We start from the raw sequence: 20630 nt of genomic DNA on the forward strand, positions 1-20630 counted from the left end.
GATTAGAATGTTGGTAATTTAAAAAGTCATACTATTAATTTTAATATTAACTTTTTTACTTTTATTAAAAGTTTCAATGAAAAAATTAGCATCAAAGATTTTATAAACAAATTAATATATGTATGTAAATCTACAGTCTTAATATTAAAAAAAGAAAATTATAATTAAATATATATTACATCTGAGGAAGGTCTTCAATCGATGTAGTGAAAACAAAATCTTCTGGAAATAATTTATTTGCATGCGGGTACATCAATTTATACGATTGACGAATTGTAACATCAGCCACACCAGCAATGTCACCAATTTCTTTCTGGCTTCTTTTGTGTTCTGACGCCTACAAATAAAGTGTAAGACTTAAAAAATTTATGAAACTGATTTAAAATACCTGAGATGCCATATATATGGCGGCAGCTGCTACCGAAATAGGAGAACGTCCAGGTACAATATCCATTTCAACTGCTTTTTTAGCTATATGCGTTGCGGCTCTTTGAACCATATTAGGAAGACCTGAAATATTATAAATTGTTTTGAAAATATTAAATCTTTAATATTAACAAAAAATATCCATTGGCCAAAAGCGAAACTGTTGTACGTACCTAAATTAGCGCAAAAACGTGACATGAAATCAGCGGTTGTAATAAGATCCACGCTAGTTTCTAATGCTTTAAGTGTGAGTTTGAAACATCGACCAATTTCTTTTTTGCTAATTTTGCTAACTGCACATATTTCTTTAAAAGTTCTTGGAACTCCTTCCTGCCGGCATGCAATATATAGACATGCAGAAGCTTTTGCATCGTTTGATCTACCTTTCAAATTTTTGCCATCGTGAACCTTAAATTAAGCATGGAAGGTAAGATTGCAATTATGTAACTTTGCGTTACCTGTTTAAATAAATTATTAGCTCGATCAACAATTGTCTTTGGAAGGTTAATTCTATCAGCCATCATAGATATCTCTTTAAAAGCTGAAATCAAAGCTCGATCTGAACTATTCATTGTACGACGGTTCTGGTACTTTGGAGTTCCGAAAGAATCAAAAGATGCAGCACCAGTCCCTGGACCAATCATAGTCGATAAATCTCCTCCGCTTAACAGAGGATTTTCAGGTCCACCAACACGACTGGGGTCGACGCCACTCTTTTCATTACTGAACGTACGCCATTCTGAGCCTACGTCAATCACTCGATCACCGACAACTAAGCCACATTCAGAACAAATCATATCACCAGCTCTTGAATTTTTTATTCTATTACTTTAGTTCTTTAAAATGAGAATTTTTTTACCTGTAGTCCTCTATAAGGGGTGCCTCTGGGTGAGCATAGCAAACTACTTTATTTGACATGTCTGGCCTGTAAGTCAATAAAATATAATTTGTTTTAAGTTCTTTTCCGATATTTCATCCATTATTTCATAATGCAAAATGCACACACCAAGTATAATAGACGCAGTTTTTTAGCAAATGTAGCAAATATTAATTTACCTTGATGTGCTGGCCATTATGAATAGGAATTGTATTTCTCAAATACTCGTGAAAACCGCAATAAATGTTGTACAAATTGCAAAATATGGCAAAAATATTTTATTTTAAAATAAAAAATATTTTTATTTAGACACAGGTGACGTTTCACTTGGCTTTTTTTTATTTTTTATTTTTGTGTTTGCCAAGCGCCAGCCAAATTAATGACATTCTGAAAACAGTGCTGCCATTGTGCATTTGTTAAAAGTTGATTTTTGTCACTATCAAATCATAATAATACCAAAATGCTACTTGTGAGTTATGCGCTTTGTGATAATAATTAAAACCCCGCTTTCACTGAATAAATAAATAACTTAATTATATTTTAGGTCTGTGTTGTATAAGAAAGTTTTTAAAAACTTTATAAAACTTGGAAAAAACTTTATAAAGTTTTTGTATGCGTTTCCGGTATAATATTTTTTGAACAAAAACGGTAGAAAAAGATGACTTTTTCATTTTCTCAATTTAAATAAAATAGAGTGTTTCAAAAACTTTCAAAATCTTAAAGCTCTCAAAACATATGTATGTTTTCTTGGTTATGTTAGATTAGAAGGTTTTATTTTTCAAAAAAAAATTTTTTTTCAACAATAATTTTTTTTCAAAACTTTTTTAAATTTGACGTTTATCACCTCTTCTATAAAGTTTTTAAAAGTTTCCGTCTGTTTGATATAAGAAATTTTATTTTGAGAAATTACCTCACTGTTTTCTATTTTTAAAGTTTTTTTTTCTCTTTTTTATATGAGACAGGTGTTTTAATTCCTGCCAATCAAATCATCTTTCGTTCCATATTCCGTTCATATGTTTCAATTATTTTTTAATGTTTTTCCATTAAAAAATTATTAACCTAGGTAATATTTCAAAATAACTTAATTGAAAAATAAATCAGTTATTTTGCCACAAAATATGAAATAAAAAATTTATCTACTTGAGAACATTTTCTTTATTTTTTAAACCTTTCAAGACTAAAAATATTAAAATTACAAAACTTTTAAGCACTTTTAAGCCGAGTATAGTAAAGCAATAGTAAAGTAGAAACCAAAATAAAAATTGTAATTTAAACATACATAATGTTATGTAATTATGTTGATAATAAAATTAAATTTATGTATATATTTATTATACGAAAAGTAATTTTGTATCGTATAATAAATATCATAGTTTGCGCCCATATTTTTAAAGTGCGTAAATAACTAAAAAAGTTTAGAAATAAAATTACAAACAAAAAAAAAACAATAAAATTTATTTTATAATTATTATCTTTGGGTTAGTGTCAAGCTTTTTTGTTGTTCTAATATTCTTAACAGAAAAAACTGCTACAATTAAAACTAACCTTGCACATATAAACCCTTGGATAGAAACCTTTGGTTCTGTAAAACACTATTATGGCAGCACTGGCCTTGTCATTTAAGTAACAGGAAAATGTCAGTTTGCAAACGTTTTTTTAATAATTTTATAGTAAATAAATAAGTGAGGGCAGAATTTAAAACAATTTGGATCTGTATTTATTTCAGAAATTAAATAAAAATGGTGAGTTTAAAGACTTCCAAAAAGGGCTATTTAAAAAGCATTTATTTTTTAGCTTCCGTTATCCTTGCTCAAAACGGCACAAAGTCATCCGATGGTAAATATAGAAAGTTTTGTTTTATTAAAAGTTTAGTGTTCGTTTTGTTTACATTTTAGTTAGTTGAATTAAAAAATGGAGAAACTTATAATGGGCATTTAGTAAGTTGCGATACATGGATGAATATCAATTTGCGTGACGTAATTTGTACATCAAAAGTAAGAAGTTTTAATTTTGGAATGGAAAGATCTGGAATGTTTCTTAATTTTTTTTTAGGACGGTGATAGATTTTGGCGTATGCCAGAATGTTATATTCGAGGTAGCACTATTAAGTATCTTCGTATACCAGATGAAGTTATTGATATGGTAAAAGAGGATGCTCAAGTAAAATCAAGAAATCGAACGGATATGAAAACCAATCGTTCTGGAGGTGGAAATACTGGAAATCCTAACCAAAGAAGTCGGCAAGGAAATCGTAATTTCAACAATAGAACGCCCGGTATTGGTGGAAATAGGGCGTCGTCGCAGGGAAACAGACCATTAGCTCAAACTAATAAGGTTATGAACAAAAATTAGTTATTTTAAGGTGATATTTGTGTAAAAGTTGCTAAAATGCAAAACTTTATTTCTGAATAACCATAGTATTTAAGCAAACTATTTTTGAAATGGAAATTAAAATTAATTTAAATGAAATGGAACTGAGCTATGTTTTTGTTTACAACTGTTATTGTTTATAACGTTATTGTAAAAGAGAGATTGAAATGAATTTATGAAATGCGTTCACATGTAGCTGTGACAAATTTGTTTTAGACAAAGTTTTAAAAAAGTCCATCTCAAGTAGTTCGTCTAAGTCCTGAGAGAATGTGGATATTATTACAAAAAAAAAAAAACATTTAAATGAAACCAAACCTACCATTTGTAAAGTAGAACTTGCACTTAAAAAGCTTTCTCAAAAAACAGTGTACCAGCTATTAATTGTTCAAATAATGTAATAATGTCATACACTAATCAATTATGTATACAAATTTTAGGATCATCAAAATTTTTTTTCGTTTATGACTTACTGATCAAAAATACAAGTTTTTTGATGATTTCTTTATAGGTTCGTAATAATCTAATTATGATCAAAAAAACGTACATACGTTATCGATCAAGAATTGTGATCAGTTATATACATATTGATTAATGATGAATCACTTAAAGCTGTATAATAAAGCATCAAGAACCCGGAGTCAAGCAGACATGATTATAACAAGATGTGTACTCGTACTTGTCACTACAGGATCTTAGAGTACGTTTCTAGAATTAAGTTGAACGGTTTTATGGTTGACGGTTATTATACTTGTTCGACTTCAATTAAAATTTCAAAACTGGAATATCATCATCTATTGAAAAAATTTTGTACAAACATATTTTATCTGCTGACGTCGACGAATTTTCCCAAGTTTTATTATTTGAAACTTTAACTGCCTAATTGATTAACTTGACCACAAAAAATAGGTGGCGGCTTTTGAATTAGCAGAAAGCGGTATATGTAAATTATTTCGTAAGCCAAGGTTTGTCAAAAAATTTTTAAATAATGTAAAAGTTTTTTTTTTATTCAGGAATTATATTTTTCAACTGAAAATTTTTTTCAAGAACATTGTTTTTGGGTCTGACTAAAGAAAAAACAAAATCGTAGGTAAAATCCAAAAGGAGGAGCCTGGGACATAAATTTTCAAATCGGAGCCAAATGGCTCCGATCGAAGCCAAACGACAGCCCTGGCTGAGTGATGTTTTTGCGGACCGTCAACAATTTTTTCGGTTGACGGTCATTAACCGCAAAATATGATTCTGGTATTTAATTTTGAAGACTGAATGATATTTTGGTTATTATTCAGCCCATTAAAATTAAACGGCTGAATCATATTTTTGCGGGAAGTGACCTTCAATCATTTAAATTACTTTTATTAATGCATATGCAAAAATATATTATTGCAAGCATTTAGGATAAAAAAGAACCGTTAACAGAATGGTAGATTTTGACTGTAGAGTAAGTGAATTAAAATAAATTATGATATTTGATGTCACGAAATTTGCTGCTAACTTTATAATTTCATAGAAATTTGGAAAAAGAAGGAAATAACTTCGGAGGAAATGGAGGCGCACAATTTTTTTCCAATAAAATAAATTAATAATTGTGTCTAAGAGTTGCCAAAATTTCATACTTCTTCAACTTACGATGTTAGGAAAACGATATCAAAAATTTGGAAAAACAAACTGGTTTTGGATAATAATTTCACTTAGACAATGGGAGACGGAGGGTTGGACCGGCAGAGTGACACTAACTCTAAAAATAAATAATTATTAAAGGTACACATACATAATATGTGTACCTTTATATTAGGCAAATATATTTGTCGAACAATCTAAGCAAAACAAACACCCTTGATGAATGTAATAAATGCTTCAAAATTATCTATTTATGTATATTATAAAATACATAGTATATGATTTATGTCATTGTAGTGTATTACAGTTTTACACGATAAATATTTAAAAAAATGTAGGTGACTATTCTGCAATACTACATATATATTATTAAAGTGATACATTTTCGTTAAATCTGAATTTTCCATTTTAACCTTTTTTTATGTTTTTACTTTCATTTGAGACAATGAAATTTCTGGCTTTTTCAGGATGTTATATAATATGTAGCTACATATGTTTTTATGCACATACATATAAAAAAGCACGTCATATTGTCAATCAAAATTACCTAGCACTATGGCACTATACAAAACAAAAAGAAAACACATCCAAAAAACTGAATGACATGTCACAATAATGTGACAAACAAAATCCCATTTAGCATTCCTAAAACCGAAAAAAAACGCAAAAATAATATAAAATTTTTACAAAAATGGAAAAATACAAAAAAAAAGTGTGTTTTCCAAGAATCTATTTGATATAAAGGAGAATGTTGAAATATTTTTTTTACTCACAGTTAATAATTTCAAATGGTTTGGTATCATAAGGAAAAAGCAGGGTTTATAATTTGAATTAACAAATCTAAAACTCTGATTTTTGAAATTATAAACTATACGATTACTGATAGTCAGTAATTGAAAAATGATCAACTAAAAATAATTGTTTTAGATATGAAAATTATTCAAAATTAATTCTCGTTTTTATTTCAAAATTAAAAAATTTAATTACGAAATAGATTTGAATTTATGCTCTCCGTTCCCTAGCAAGGCCACAAAGATTTAAATATTTTACAATATTCTGTTATAAATATCATGTTACAATTCTAATTTATATAACATACAAATTTTGGAATAATTTTATAACACTTGAAAATTAAAAAAGTAAAATTAAATCAACCAGCAACTGCATTCGAATAAAGCGGATATATACAAAAGGGAATAAATGCGTTTTCATAAGCAAAATTTACAATGTCATCCCACCATCTACTTAATAAAGAAAGTTTTCCTGCCTTGAAGATAATCAATACTTTTTAACGAGGTATTTGAAATGCATGTACGTGTATATACATACATATATGTATATTGTATATATAAATTGAGCAATTTGAATTTAACTTCAATTTCAAGATTTCATTAAAAAATAATAAACTATATTAGCGTAAATCTTTTCTACATTAGACACCTTGGAGTAAGGCAGTTTAAAAATTTTTTCGTTCTCTTAACAAAATTTTGTTCTTATTTTATCGTTCATATGCGAAAAGTCTGATTAGATTTTCCGACTCATTTATCACTTGTTTTGTTAGTTTTGTTTTTTTATGATTGCCTTAGTTTTTTTCTACATTTTTATATACATATGTAGAATTGAAATGTGACAAAATATTCACCCTCTAAAATGCTACATACTTTCTAAATCAGTTTTATATAAAATATTATTTGAATTTGACTATAAAGAAACTAAAGAAGAAAGGTAGTAGGCATGTACAAATGTATGCATGTAGTACAAATGACACTGAAAGATTATTTCAAAATGTCGTTGTGTAACATATAAAAGGGTTTTTTTGAATGTTTCTTCAAAAAACTGCAAGTAAAAAAAATATACACATCTTTTAGGAATACCCTATGTTAAAACTTTTAATATTGCAAATAGTCGGTTATTGTCAAAAACTATCAAAGTGAAGCAAAATATTTTGAAATTATCTCATTTGCTTTGTTTTTAAAAAGTTTTAATTTGTTTTTCTATATAATGGTAATTTTTTTAACTGTATTTTTTCAGTAAGGATATTAATATAATGAATGTAATATTTACCTTGTTTTTCGCCGAATTATGTACGTAAAATAAATGGAAAAAATATTTGAGTTCGATATTTAATAAAATATTACTTTTCAATCTCGTTAATACAGAGTTCATCTTTCTGAAAAATTAGGTTTTTTTTAGCCTTTTTCTACTAGACGCGTTGGATTTATGAGTGTCACATTTTTTTTGGTATTGTACTAAACGCGAAATGAAAAAAGTGTAAATAACGTAGTAAACTAGAGAAAGAAAGATGTCTTCGAAGTTTTTTTGGTTTTTGGTAAAAGCATAGGTAAAAGTCATGAAGAATATAATTAATAGAAAATTAATTTTCCATTAACTTTTACATTGGAATTATAAAATTGCTCAATATTGCTATTAAAATGTGATATGCGACACATCTAGTAGTTTAAAGCTGTTAATTATATTATAAGGCTTTTCATTTGTAGAATATAGGATTACTTTGAATTACACCTGATGTTAATTTTCTTTGTGCATTATAATGAAAAGAAACTAAAAAAAAAACTTTGAATCGTTATTTTTGAAATTAACGAAATTTGAGTTTTTACAATTTTTTCGGAATGCAGCGATAATATACATACGAACAAACTTTGATTCTCTTTTATTTAAATTTGCATAGTAGGTAAAATTGCACGTTTCCAAGTTGAAACACCTTTTTGTCAAAAGAGAAGAGCATAAAATTTTCTCATTAACATCTGTAAACTAAATTTTTGGTTTTTAGCACTGTCCGTCATGTCCGTCCGTCCGCCCGTGGACATGTTTAAAAAACTTCTACAACCTTAAAGATAGAAAGCTGAAATTTAATATGTACATAGATCTTTACTAGAAACTTATTTCCGTAGAACCAAATTATTATCTATCTCCCCCCTTTATCACATCATAACAGGAATCATATCACCCCAAAACCCTAAAAATTCCATTTTTTAACTATTTATTGCAGTGAAACCATAAACATTTTTGAAATTTTGCAAACGCAAAAAGACAGTGGCTTGTTTCCCCTAGCGCGTTATACTATAGTTAAACTAAAAAAAAAAACAAAATGGCCGTTAAAATTTACTGTTATATAAAATCTGTTTTATCTGGTTTTTCTTCTAAACCCCAGGTTTTGGGAATTTTACCAGCTCTTAGACACTAACAAATAGTTCATTTTGTTACAAGAAAATTTATTTCCATCTCCAACCCCTCTCAAGTTATCGCCTCTTGAAATTTTTAAAATTTGAATTTTTGACGCTTTATATTTCCGGAACCACAAGCTTTTCCAAATTTCTGAAAACGCTAAAAGCTATCGGTGAATTCCATAACATTAAAAAATATAATTAGTTTTCTTAAATCACGCAATTTACCCTTAAAATCGAGCATTACGTCAACCTCTCTTAAAATTAATTTTTGCTTTATTTCAAAAACCGGTCATCCTAAATATATGCAATCCTAGAAATAGTTTCGTATATAAATGAAAATAATTTTAATAGTGTGCTAGGTGTACATAGACTGCATTTCAAAACAGTATTTTCACTTGTGGAAGAGAAAAGTGCTGCAATACAAACCATTGGTTTAACCCAACTTTATTATTTCTTCTTTCTATAAGCGAAATAAATTTCTAAACAAGCTTGTTTTGTTGCAGGAATTAATATAACGTGCTATTTTTTGCATATTTTGTAGTTTGGTTCTAATTTATTTTTGCAGATGTTAAAATCTACTAAGTTAGAACTGAATTATTGAGAATCTATTATTCCGATCGATATACATACATACATTTATATACATCTGTACGTATATCTTTTTTTTTAACTATTGAGTTGTTTTCTCTAAGTTGTTATTTCTTTTTTTGTTAGTGTTCTGAGTTTTTAAAGTATGTTTAGTAAAAAGACTTAAAATTTTTTTAATTCAGAGCTGGGGCTGTAAATTTTCAGATCCGTTACTCGTTACTTCTTACAATTTCGTAAAGAAAATAAAAATATAACAATTTATATAATAACATAATTGAAATGAAAGTGAAAATAATAATGTATACATACTTATAATTTGATTTTATATAGAAAATCATAATAGTATTTATGATAATGACTGATATTATTTGTAGGAATTTCCGTATACATAGGACGAAAGGAAAAAGAAACAGTGGTGCATATCAGCATTCACCAAGGAATAAATTTTTCCAAATGGAAATCATTACTTCGAACCTTAGTAGGTAACGAGTAGTAAATTTTTTAACACCATTATTCACTAACCTTCCACTTCAAAGACAACAAGGGTGAAATGCGTTCAAATTTTTGATTAATTTTTGATTCAAATGTATTTTTCCAGCAAACTTGCCAACGGTGTTTTTTTTTAAATTAAAATATTAATTATTCAAATATAGAGTCAGCAGATTTCAATTTCCTTCACAAAAATAAGTTCCAATAACCCTTATGATTTTCGCACAAATTTGAAAATTATTTTTTAGTTACTCTCTAAATTTGGTGGTTTAATAGATATCATGTTATTGGTTCCTTTTTGTTTTAATAATATTTTTTTTCCTCAGATTAAAAGTCAAGAAGGAAGGATTACAGATTGTTAGTAATATATTAAATATTGCTAATTATATTTATATTAGAAAATAAGATTGATTTGAATGAATTCAAATAAAGTTTTCAATGAATTTTTGTTCAAGTTCTAAGTCAAGCCTCTATTTTGTCTAATGTGTAAAGGCAAAATAAATGCTTCATGAAATGTGAAAAAATGTTTGTGATCAAACTTTATTTTACTTTGAGAATTGCAGTAGTTTTTATGATATGTTTTTACTAACAGCTTAAGTTATTTTTTTTTACTAACATTTTATTTTCTTATATGCTTTCTTACATACATATGTACTTGCAAATATATAATTTTTGAACCTAATTAGAAGAACATTCGAATACGAAAACGGAACATAATACAAAATAAGTATTCTTAATAGAGAACACTAAAAATATTTATAAGACAAAATAAAAATTTTTTATCACAAACTTAAATAACTTGTAATCTATATTCTCATATAGCTAAACACACTTATTTTGCTTAAAATTTATTTGTGATGTGATGTATATTTCTGCATTTTTACTTAATTTTTTATTTTTATACTCTTATTGCCTTTTGTTTAATTAAAAAAATACTCTAAATCTAAAAAACAAACTTTCTAACCATTTTTGTCATATAATACGTAAAAGCATATAAGAAAAAGGATTCCGGTTTAACTATTGTCGTTTTTTTTTTTGCTGAATAGTAAAATATAACAGTAACAAAAATTGTGATAACAAAAAATAATTTTTTATCATTGTTTGCACAATGCTCTCTCTTCCATTAGATAAAAAGCAATTGCCAGAATTTTCATCAGCATTAAATGATAAACAATAAAAATATAAAGACATAATAGAAATAAGAAAAAGTGTGCACTGTAAACAATTGGCATTAAATTTTTTATACATTTTATATAATTTAGAGTTGAACTTCTTTAAAAGATAATCTTTGCGAAAAATATTTGTTTGACATTTTTTATATAAAAAGTATAAGCGATAAAGAAAGTTTTCTTGACATGTAAATTTGAATAAAAAGAAAACCATGTACCAATAGAAAAATAAAAAGTCAACAAATATAGATTGCTTTTATTATTTTACATTTTATTGAAATTACATGTCCTTTGAAATAATTGTACGTCAAATTATATGGTACTATTCCTCTACTTTATAATTGTCCCATTAGATAAAGAACACAATCAGTTCTTTTTTTGAATTTGATCACTGTTTAGTTTGAATGAAACATTTTTAAATGGATAAATGCTTAATTTTGATAATAGCGTAATGCATAAAAATTCCAAATTTTTGAAGGTTCAATTACTAGGATGAATAAAGGTCGTATGTGTAAGGTACGAATTTTAACTTAAATATGGAATTTATGAGACTAATTCATATTTTGATAGAAAAGAACGGGAAAATTTATACGCGTTTTCAAACAGCTTAACTTTTATATTCTGCTTCTACAATCGTTTATACTCATAAAAATAATTTTACGAATATAAAACGAAAATTTCATCCTTTCTCTCAATAATTTGTTTATTTTTTTTGCATATTTTAGTATGAACAAGCACAATATGAGTGGTCTATGAGAAGTAATGAGCTATATTGTGTAACATTTAATAAACTTAACTGAAAGTGTTAGACGAAATATTGTTCTTCAGTCTTTTGTTTTCAAGTGCTTTCGTATGCACATCATATCATTACTTTTACAGTTTAAACAAAAATAAGCAAACAATTTAATGGAATAAACATTTTTCATTGGTATAATTATTTTTATACCGCAGAGTATATAACACAATTGACTTTTAACATAGAGACCAAGGGTATCATATTTGGATCAAGATAAAAATATTCGTTTTAGAAATTAATGTATATGGACCTGTTTAAATTATATGTATACAATATAAGCGTTGCTATCATTGTCCTTAGTTTAGTTGACGTTCTGGAAATTTATTTACTTATTTTTTTAAATTTTACTTGTTATCAGAGTTTTTTTTGCAGAAAAGGGGTAAGATGGAATAAAGGATTTAACAATGTACTGTGCATTGATAACCATTTTTCTCACCTATTTATTTTAAATTTTTAATTTTTCCTTTACACGATTAAAGTAATATTTCAATGGAAAATTAAAAATGAAAAGAAATTACGTTTTATTTTTGAAAAACTATTATAGGTTTCAATATTGATTTGTTTTAGTCTAATACAAATCAGGTCTCTAAAAATTAGGAAAATCATATATGTTCGTATGATTGCGTACCATCCAAGAAAAACATTTAAGAGCTATATTTTGATTTGTATAATATTATGAATGGATATTTTTAGATTTTGATATTTTTATAGGTTTTACATGAAAAAGTCTGATTTTAAAACTGCTTGGGTACGAGCTCTAAAATAATTCTTAAGAAGATTTTGATGGTCAAGTACCATTGGAAAGATCTCGGTTTAAAGGAGAGCACTTCTAATAATTAAATTACATAGAAAACTTAAAAACTATATAAATCGATTGAAATAAAATATATTTTCCATCAAAACGTGAACGAAGTTTTCAATTTCTATTTAAAATATTTAACTTATGATGATAAGGAATATTTGCATGTTTAAGTATCTAATATATATAGTCTAATGCAAATTAGACTAAAAAAATGATTTTCTTCCGCCAGAAAACGGCGCTTTTTATAAACATTTTTTTTTCTATATCATTTTATCTAGATCAATCTTATTCAACTTTCTAGGGTTGAATTGTCCTGAAACGTTTCACTGAGAAGTAATATCAAAATATTAAATTTCACTCAAAAGGCACTCTGTAATATTTTCCTTATAGACGTATTCAAAAATGCAAAATTACGTATACATCTCCTATTAAGGATCTAGTTTCATAGACCTGGTTGCCCTAAGGAATTTCTTTGTTCGCTCTATTGCAAATTAAATCTAAAACAAAAAATTTCAATGAAATCCGTTGATTATCTCCTATAAACGGACAAAAATCTATATGTTCTACTTTATATGTAAATACAGTAACAAAGCCTGTATATAAAATTGCTACTTAAAGAATTTTCATGTAAAATATTGCCAAGACATATAACATGCACTTTATATGTCGTGGCAGTTTTTTTAAAATTCCATGTTGTGCCGAGCTTCCACTCTACTCGCTTTAAGATGATCTTGTTCCCATTTACAGGTGGTGTTCAAGTAATGATCCAAAATCAATCTAAATAAATGTGCACAAATATGTTACTCTAGGCAAAACTAGACCGTCTTATTTTTAACAAACTACAGTTTAAATGGCCGGGTTCTTAGTAGTGTCGGTTCAATTACGAACCTGGGTGTTTGCTTCGAGTTTAATGATCCTGATAACTTGAAATCCCTTTACGCGTGCCTTATCTCCCTCTATGCGTGCCTTGAGTATGCTTTGCAAGTATGGTCACCATATAATAACATACGTATTAACAGGTTTGGGTCTATTCAAACAAATTTTTTGAGGCCTCTTAAACTACGCTTTCGTCCTTCATTCATCCCACCCCATCATTCTTCCAGCTTGCGAGTTATAAACGCAACTCAAATCAATTGACTTACCCAAACTGGGCAAAAAATGTGATACCGCGGGTGTGTTATTAATTTTTCAGCTTGAAAACTCACTTCAGTCTCTACCGATATTTTAATTAAAATTTTTACTAAGTCTAGTACCCCTGGTCTTTTTATAAACAGGCTTGATTTATCACTGACGAATAAAAAATTATTCGTCAAGTATTGCTCCTTTTAATTCTTGTTTTTGTTTGTCATTGTTTATTTTATTCAATAGAGTTAAATGGTAATAAGTTTTTATATTGTATGATTTTTAAAATTAACATTTAATCATTTGTTATTAATTTAAAAAAATAAACATAGTGTATGTGTTCTTAATTTAGCTTTTGTAAAATGTTTGCGCTAAACGTATAAATAAATAAATATACATAAACAAATAAAGTTTACAAGCGCTAACTTTACAAACCATAAAAGTGAGTCAAAATAAGACTAAGATCAGCTGTTTCGTTACTACCAAAAAAATTGCACAACAGAAAATCGAACTAAACAATCGGACTATATATACAATGAAGGTTTAGTTGCCTGTATCCGAAAAATAGTCGAAAATTTAACCTAAAAGTTAATCTACCATGCGGAAAAAAAAACCATGCGGACAAACAGATTAGGTTTAGATGCAAGTCTACAGACCGATAGACATTTAACAAAAAAAAATTTAATTAATTTGTTTTTAACCATTAAACAAGTGAGGTATATAATGGGGCTTTTGACTTTAAAGGTTAGATGTACCTCAGAAGATGTATTAGAAGATTTACTCTATCTATATATATTTGTATATCCATAACATACCATGTTAAATTTGAAATAACAAAAACAAATAATAAGAATGACTAATAAAAAAATTAATATATTTCACAGAAGCAATTGCCATTAAATATAATTAATTATAAAAGGTAGAAAAATAAAGTTTCATTTCAGGACGTGTTGCTTGAAATACTTTAGCATAAAATTAGGGCAAATTGAAAGAAAAATTAATTGAATTTCCATTGAACGCAATGCGAATATAATAAACATTCTGTTATAAATAAAGTTCCCTCTATATATTTTTACATCTAAACGTTAATACCTTTTGTATAGGTATAAATGGCAACTTTTTTATCTATGAATATCTACAAACGAAAATATCTATTGGAAACTCTTCTTGTTGAGTTTATATTTTGATTCATAAATATATAAAATAGGAAAAATTGAAACAAGATAACACACAATTCCTTTTTTTTCTATATACAGAGTGTTTTGTTTCTTAGTGCACTGCTAAATATGATACATATGTTATCTTTATAGGGTCACAGCTTAAAAGGTTCTGCAATGCTGGGCATGAGTTGCAAATATTGATGAGAAATCTGTTGTTTTGAACTTTCCAAATCATACTTAGTCTACCGCACAAGAACGGGGTTACACCCAAAAAATATGTAAGACTAAAAAAACGTTCAAGATTGAATTTACGCTCCCGCATATCAAAACCCGTATAACTGAGAACATTGTCCCAATACCAAACTTTTACCGACTGATGTTGGGCTATATAAATTTATACAGCACTAAAGTTATTAAGTAACGAGACACCCTGTATAGTACCTACATATATATCTTTACAAATGGGATAATGAAAAATGAAGGAATATTTAGAATAAAAATTCACATTAGTATCCTTGTGTCTTTTTAGTAGTTTAGCTATTGATGCCCCTTTACTATTTATCTGTTGGGATGATAAAATTATAGGGTGCTTTTCAGATAATTTAAAATTTTCATTTCAACTTTTAAATGTATGTTAAAATATGTTGCATGGACTTACTTAAAAAAACTTATAGAGGTTGTAATAAAATGCAACATATATGTGTTATGTCTTTTTCAACAGTTAATATTTTTAAATGCACGTTCTCAAAGATAACAGACCCAAATTATATTATTTAAATGTAATCAAATTTCGCCCTTGTAAAATTGTAACCATACCAAAGAAGCAACAAGTACATACAGTGTTTTTATACAAGACCCTGTATAATTATTGAATGCATCGCTCTTCATAATGTTTGTGTAGAAATTAAAAAGAAGAATAGTATATACTATATATACACACGTACATTTGTATATTATTCATCAGTAATTATTGTACAGTAAGTGAAAACAATATTGGATTGAAATCAAGAAAAACGACTGGGGTTCAATTAGATTTATTTAAATGAAATAATAAATACAGTCAAAGAATATTGAAATTCTATAGAAATCTGATGTGATCAGCAACTAAACGACCGCAAAGTATTGTCAAGTTTAACAAAAATATTGCATATGGTTATGAAAATAAGTTTTAAAAACTTTTTTCAAATTTTAAGAGCGCTAGTAAGCTTTACTTAACATACTTAGAAAAATATAAATTTGGCTTTTAGTAGAGATACAATTTATGGAATCCGAATTCCCTGAAAAGTCAGTCCGTTAGCTAGTTAGGAAACAGAGCTTAAATATTAAATTTCAAAAAATTTTGTTAAACCTCTCCATATGGGCAAAAATGGAAATTTGGCTTGAAGTAAAAATCATGTTGTCGACATCTGATTTCTATCAAAGCTTAGGTGGCTTCTCGCACTGTTAACAGAGCTTATATATAAAATTTCAAATCCATCTTTTGAATATTTTCTTAAAAATTTTTAAACAAATAAAAACACCCCATGCTCAAGTTTCAGTTCTTGAGACAAGACAGAGATATCCTAAAAGTCAACCAAATCGTCAAATTGACCGAAGTAAATTCAGATATAAATTTTTGTGAAAATCAGTTCAACCGAATTTGAGATCTATACCAGCCCAGAGAGACAGACAGGAAAAATATTTTAGATTTTCCTACCACGGAGAAATGGGTTTCACAGAATACTCGACATGGGAAAATTCATACCTTCACAAAACTTTCCTTATGTGGTCGGTGGAAATATAAATTTATTAGGCACACATTTACAATACTTCTGTACTTCTATGTGGGAAAATCGAAATGAAAAATAGAAAACAAATTTGGAAAAATTTGGTAAAAGAAGAAAAGTAGAGAACAAAAAAGATCAATATCCATTTTTATTATTATTGTATTTCCACAAAACTGTTTTGTGTTTTTCAAAACACAAACAATATGTCTTCCTTTTCAAATTATTTTGAGTATATAAACTTTTCAGATTGTACTAGGATAAGAAAATACGGAATTATCTTTATTGAAATGAATTTGCCTCTTTTTTTCGTAAAAAAAGAAAGAAGTTACGAAAATCAAATTAAATATTAATTGGTAAAACAATTACAAGAATAATTAGCATAATATTTCATTGTTTAAATGAAGGAAAATACTTTGGTGTATTTAACAAAATTATGAAAAAAAATTGTCCTGTATAAAATTAGGGTTTCCAGAACCGAAGGTTTAAATTCAAGGCAACATTTATATTTAAAAATAGAGAGCTTTTGACGATATTCAAAAAAGAGGTCATCATTTCAGTAAATTAAAAGCTAAGGCCCTATTTATTCATTTTATAAAATTTAGTGAATTGAGGTAGGAAATGAAGAAGTATTGATTAGAACAACTGCAAAATAAAATGATTTTCATACAATGTGTTAATTCAAATATGTTGAAAACTTTTTACTGAACATATATCAAAACGTCTTTTACACTTTTAGATTCGTCAGATTTAAGAGATTTAACCCAAAAATCATAAATGCATACCTGTAATCATATTTTTTAGTGTACTCTTAGATGTTAAAAATAAGATAATAATGTAATGAACTCGTATCGTATGTATGTATATAAATACATGCATGAACGTAAGTACATGCGTACATTTATGTAAGAATTGAAGTTGAAAAACTTTTCTTTTTATTTTCTTTTTTACAATATTATTTATCGTACAAGAAGAGAAGTAATAAAAAAATATTAATTTAAAAAAAATAAAAATTATTACTTTTCAATTTCTACTACCATTTTTAAAATTTAAAATATAAAAATTTTACGAATTTGCAGCAACATGTGTAAAACTATCGCTGTGGTATATCATATACTTTCACATGTACATATTTTGTTATATGAGGAAAATTTGCATACCTACAGGTATATGCATATATAAAAAAAATATTCTAAATACATACATACTTGAAATCAAGTATTTCAACTTTAATTGAATTAGGACTTAGACACAAAAATTTCTAGCTAACAGAATCAAGCAAATTTTACATTCTTAAAGGTAATTTTCAGTTCCACATTGCAGTAAAATGATTTGTAAATCTGATCCAACCTGAAAATAAATTATTGAATTCAGTTTTATCATGAATTTCTAAATAGAATTAAAATACCTTTATTACTACATTATGGAGCAAAATGGCACACATTCAACCCCTGTTAAATGTTTGAGCAAAAATATGGACTCCTATTTAAAACGAGAAAAAATAGAGTTGACCTTGTCAACTCTGTGATACCCGTACGAATTTGTTATCCTATGTGCAAATAAAGATGCCATAACTGACTATGGGACAAACTATGACTTTAAGTTGCTGTATTACCATTTTAATGTATGCAAAATTTCAGTAATGTGTTCTTCAAAATACTGTGTGTGCAAAACTACTATTGAAGTTGTATGGCAATGGCAGCTACTCGAACCGGTACCCCGATCATGTCCAATTTAAAAAGGGTTCTGGCACTTACTACAATTAATCATTTGTGAAAATTTGGTGAACTTAGCTCAATTAATTTTTGAGTTATTGTTTGGAAGGACGGACAGACGGACGGACGGAAGGAAGGACAGACAAAGCTAAATTAACTCAGAATTCGACGCTGATCAAAAATATACACTTGAGTCTATATCTGAGACCATTATTTCACAGCGCTACAAACGGTGAGGCAAATTTAGTACACCCTTCGAACATACGTTCGTAAGGGTATAAAAAATAAAATCTTAAATTCAAATGTTAAAGAATTTATTACATAAAGGGACTTTTTTTATTTCTGCCGTTAAAACTGTTTAAATCGAAAAATTTGTTTTATCCAAAATTTAAAATATTAGCTAATAAAAGTCAAAATTTAAATTTTGTAGTTTGTACAAAGTAACTTCTTCTTAATAATTTGTAGAGAGTAAGTTAATGTAATTCTTGCGCGAGTAATACTTGTGCAATAATTCTGACACTGCAAAAAATTTCGTTTAACAAATTTAATTCTGTATTTGTATAATAACCGACCGTGTTGTGTAAACAATAGGTAGGTTATGTGATGGAAACAAATTTTGCATATCGAGTTTTCGGTGGGAATGCACTTCTCCATAGTAGAGAAGTAAATAAACTATTGTAAATAAACTTCGGTGTAAATAAACTGTTTTTATCAACCTGTCGGTCCGTCGGTCTGTTTTTAAAATGTTAAATTTTATATGTAAGTTTATTTCCAGCATGGCTGGGATTGATCAGCTTTTGGGATATATTAGGCCTCGGGAACTGCACTTTTTATCGGGCCTGTTTTACATTTTTGAACATTTTGAAGAAAGTATTCAACCGATTTACTTGAAATTTCATACATAAGCTCAGCCGAACCGTCCGCGTAACCTCCTAGCTTTTGGAAGAAATCAGGTATCAGCAACTGCACGTTTACTACGGGCCAAATATACATTTTTGCGTATATAAAGAGAAATAATCGACCGATTTAATTGAAATTTAATATTTAAATTCTTCGTATTAAAAAAATGAACATATAAATTTTTTGGCAAGATCAGGTCTCGAAAACTAATCTGCGGGCCGATTTTACATTTACCATTTCTACGGAACGAATTGATGGAATTTCTTGAAATTTGATATTTGAGTTCTTGTTGTTACCGAAACGAACTGGCGAGCATTTCAGGGAATTCGGGTAGCATAAAGCGAAACTCTACTAAAAGCCAAATTTACATTTTTGTAGGTATGTCCTAAAAATTGGAAAAGAAGTATTTAACAGACATTTTTATAATATTCTGTAACACTTTCACTTAACGAGACAATACATATTGTGGTCGGTTATGTGCTGAGCACATCAGACTTTTTTTTATTTGTATAGGTGACAGTCAAAAGTAAGCAATTCCATTTTTCAAAAAAAAAATGGAATAATTACGTTACAAAACCTTATTCAACGTTGAATTCAAAAAAAAGGTACCAGATTTTATTGCATATAACTAAATGCTTATAACTGCAGAACTATCGAAATAGAGTAACCATCGGTGCGTGGTTTCAAAGATGATGGATTGCTCTTAGTTTTCAATCTTACAATTAATTTCATTTGAGCAACAGTTTTTGAGATAAAGCTTGGCAAAGTAGCTTTTTGTATCTCGAAAACAAGTCTATCAGCTCTCTTTCCCCTCCCTCCAAATCATACAATTTTTGCTGGAAATTTATCAAAGAATCATCCCAAAAAATTATTTGCCAACTTGTGCGAAACACCCTGTGTATACGATTTAGGATTATATCAAACCTATTGCATGTATTTCTAATGCCATATTGCTTTCAAAATGAAAACAAAAAAAAAAACTAATATTAAATTCTTAAGGTTTTCAATTTTCTATGATTCTATGTAAATAAATACGTGTACATATGTATATGTAAATGACCTACAAATTAAAGAGCAATTAATTAATTATATATTAATAAAAATGCGACTTGAAAATATTTTATTTTAATTTAAAAACAAATGAAAACTTAAAATTTTTCCTCTATTGTATTAACAAGACTCTATAGTCGAGTTGTATACTCGTAATTTTCTGTTATTATGTATTTCCAATAATAATATGATGGGTCTTAAATTGCAACTTAAGATTTAAGTCATTTCTTGTTAAAGCGAAATATTTTTCAATACAAAAAAATTTTTAAATTTATCACTCAGCAGGAGATTTTTTTTTTTCAAGTTTTGTCCATATATCCTTTAATTTTTTGTTTATAGGATACACAAAAATATTATGGGCGTTCAAAATTTTTTTAAGATGATAAACTTAAAACTTAAAATTTGTTTTATTATTATTATTAAATTTTTTCATTAAATTAAATGAGCTAATAAAAAAAGGCAACAAGGCAACAAAAACAAAATAATACTTAATATTTTTCGCAGTAAGGCGATTTTACTTTATATGTGTACAATTAAGGTGCATTTAAATAAGTATTTGTACAATTTTCATGTTTCGGAACGTGCATGTCAGATCATC

General features: G+C 27.6%; 2 protein-coding genes across 2 annotated transcripts; one reads left to right on the top strand and one right to left on the bottom strand.

Annotated features, from left to right (window-relative positions):
• Positions 1-44: 44 nt before the first annotated feature.
• On the bottom strand, positions 45-1667 carry LOC129612464 (transcription initiation factor IIB). Its single transcript, XM_055526068.1, has 6 exons — positions 1483-1667; positions 1286-1351; positions 885-1233; positions 600-834; positions 389-510; positions 45-337 (listed from the first exon to the last, which is right to left on the bottom strand). The coding sequence occupies exons 1-6, from the start codon at positions 1497-1499 to the stop codon at positions 176-178; spliced, it is 951 nt and encodes a 316-aa protein (XP_055382043.1). The 5' UTR covers positions 1500-1667; the 3' UTR covers positions 45-175.
• Positions 1668-2886: 1219 nt separating this feature from the next.
• LOC129612471 (uncharacterized) lies at positions 2887-3770 on the top strand. Its single transcript, XM_055526078.1, has 4 exons — positions 2887-3045; positions 3098-3139; positions 3199-3297; positions 3356-3770. Exons 1-4 carry the CDS (start codon positions 3043-3045, stop codon positions 3653-3655), a joined length of 444 nt encoding a protein of 147 aa, XP_055382053.1. The 5' UTR covers positions 2887-3042; the 3' UTR covers positions 3656-3770.
• Positions 3771-20630: the final 16860 nt, after the last annotated feature.

This window comes from Condylostylus longicornis, unplaced genomic scaffold (assembly GCF_029603195.1).
Source record: "Condylostylus longicornis isolate FDR11 unplaced genomic scaffold, ASM2960319v2 ptg000072l, whole genome shotgun sequence".
Lineage (NCBI taxonomy): Eukaryota > Metazoa > Arthropoda > Insecta > Diptera > Dolichopodidae > Condylostylus > Condylostylus longicornis.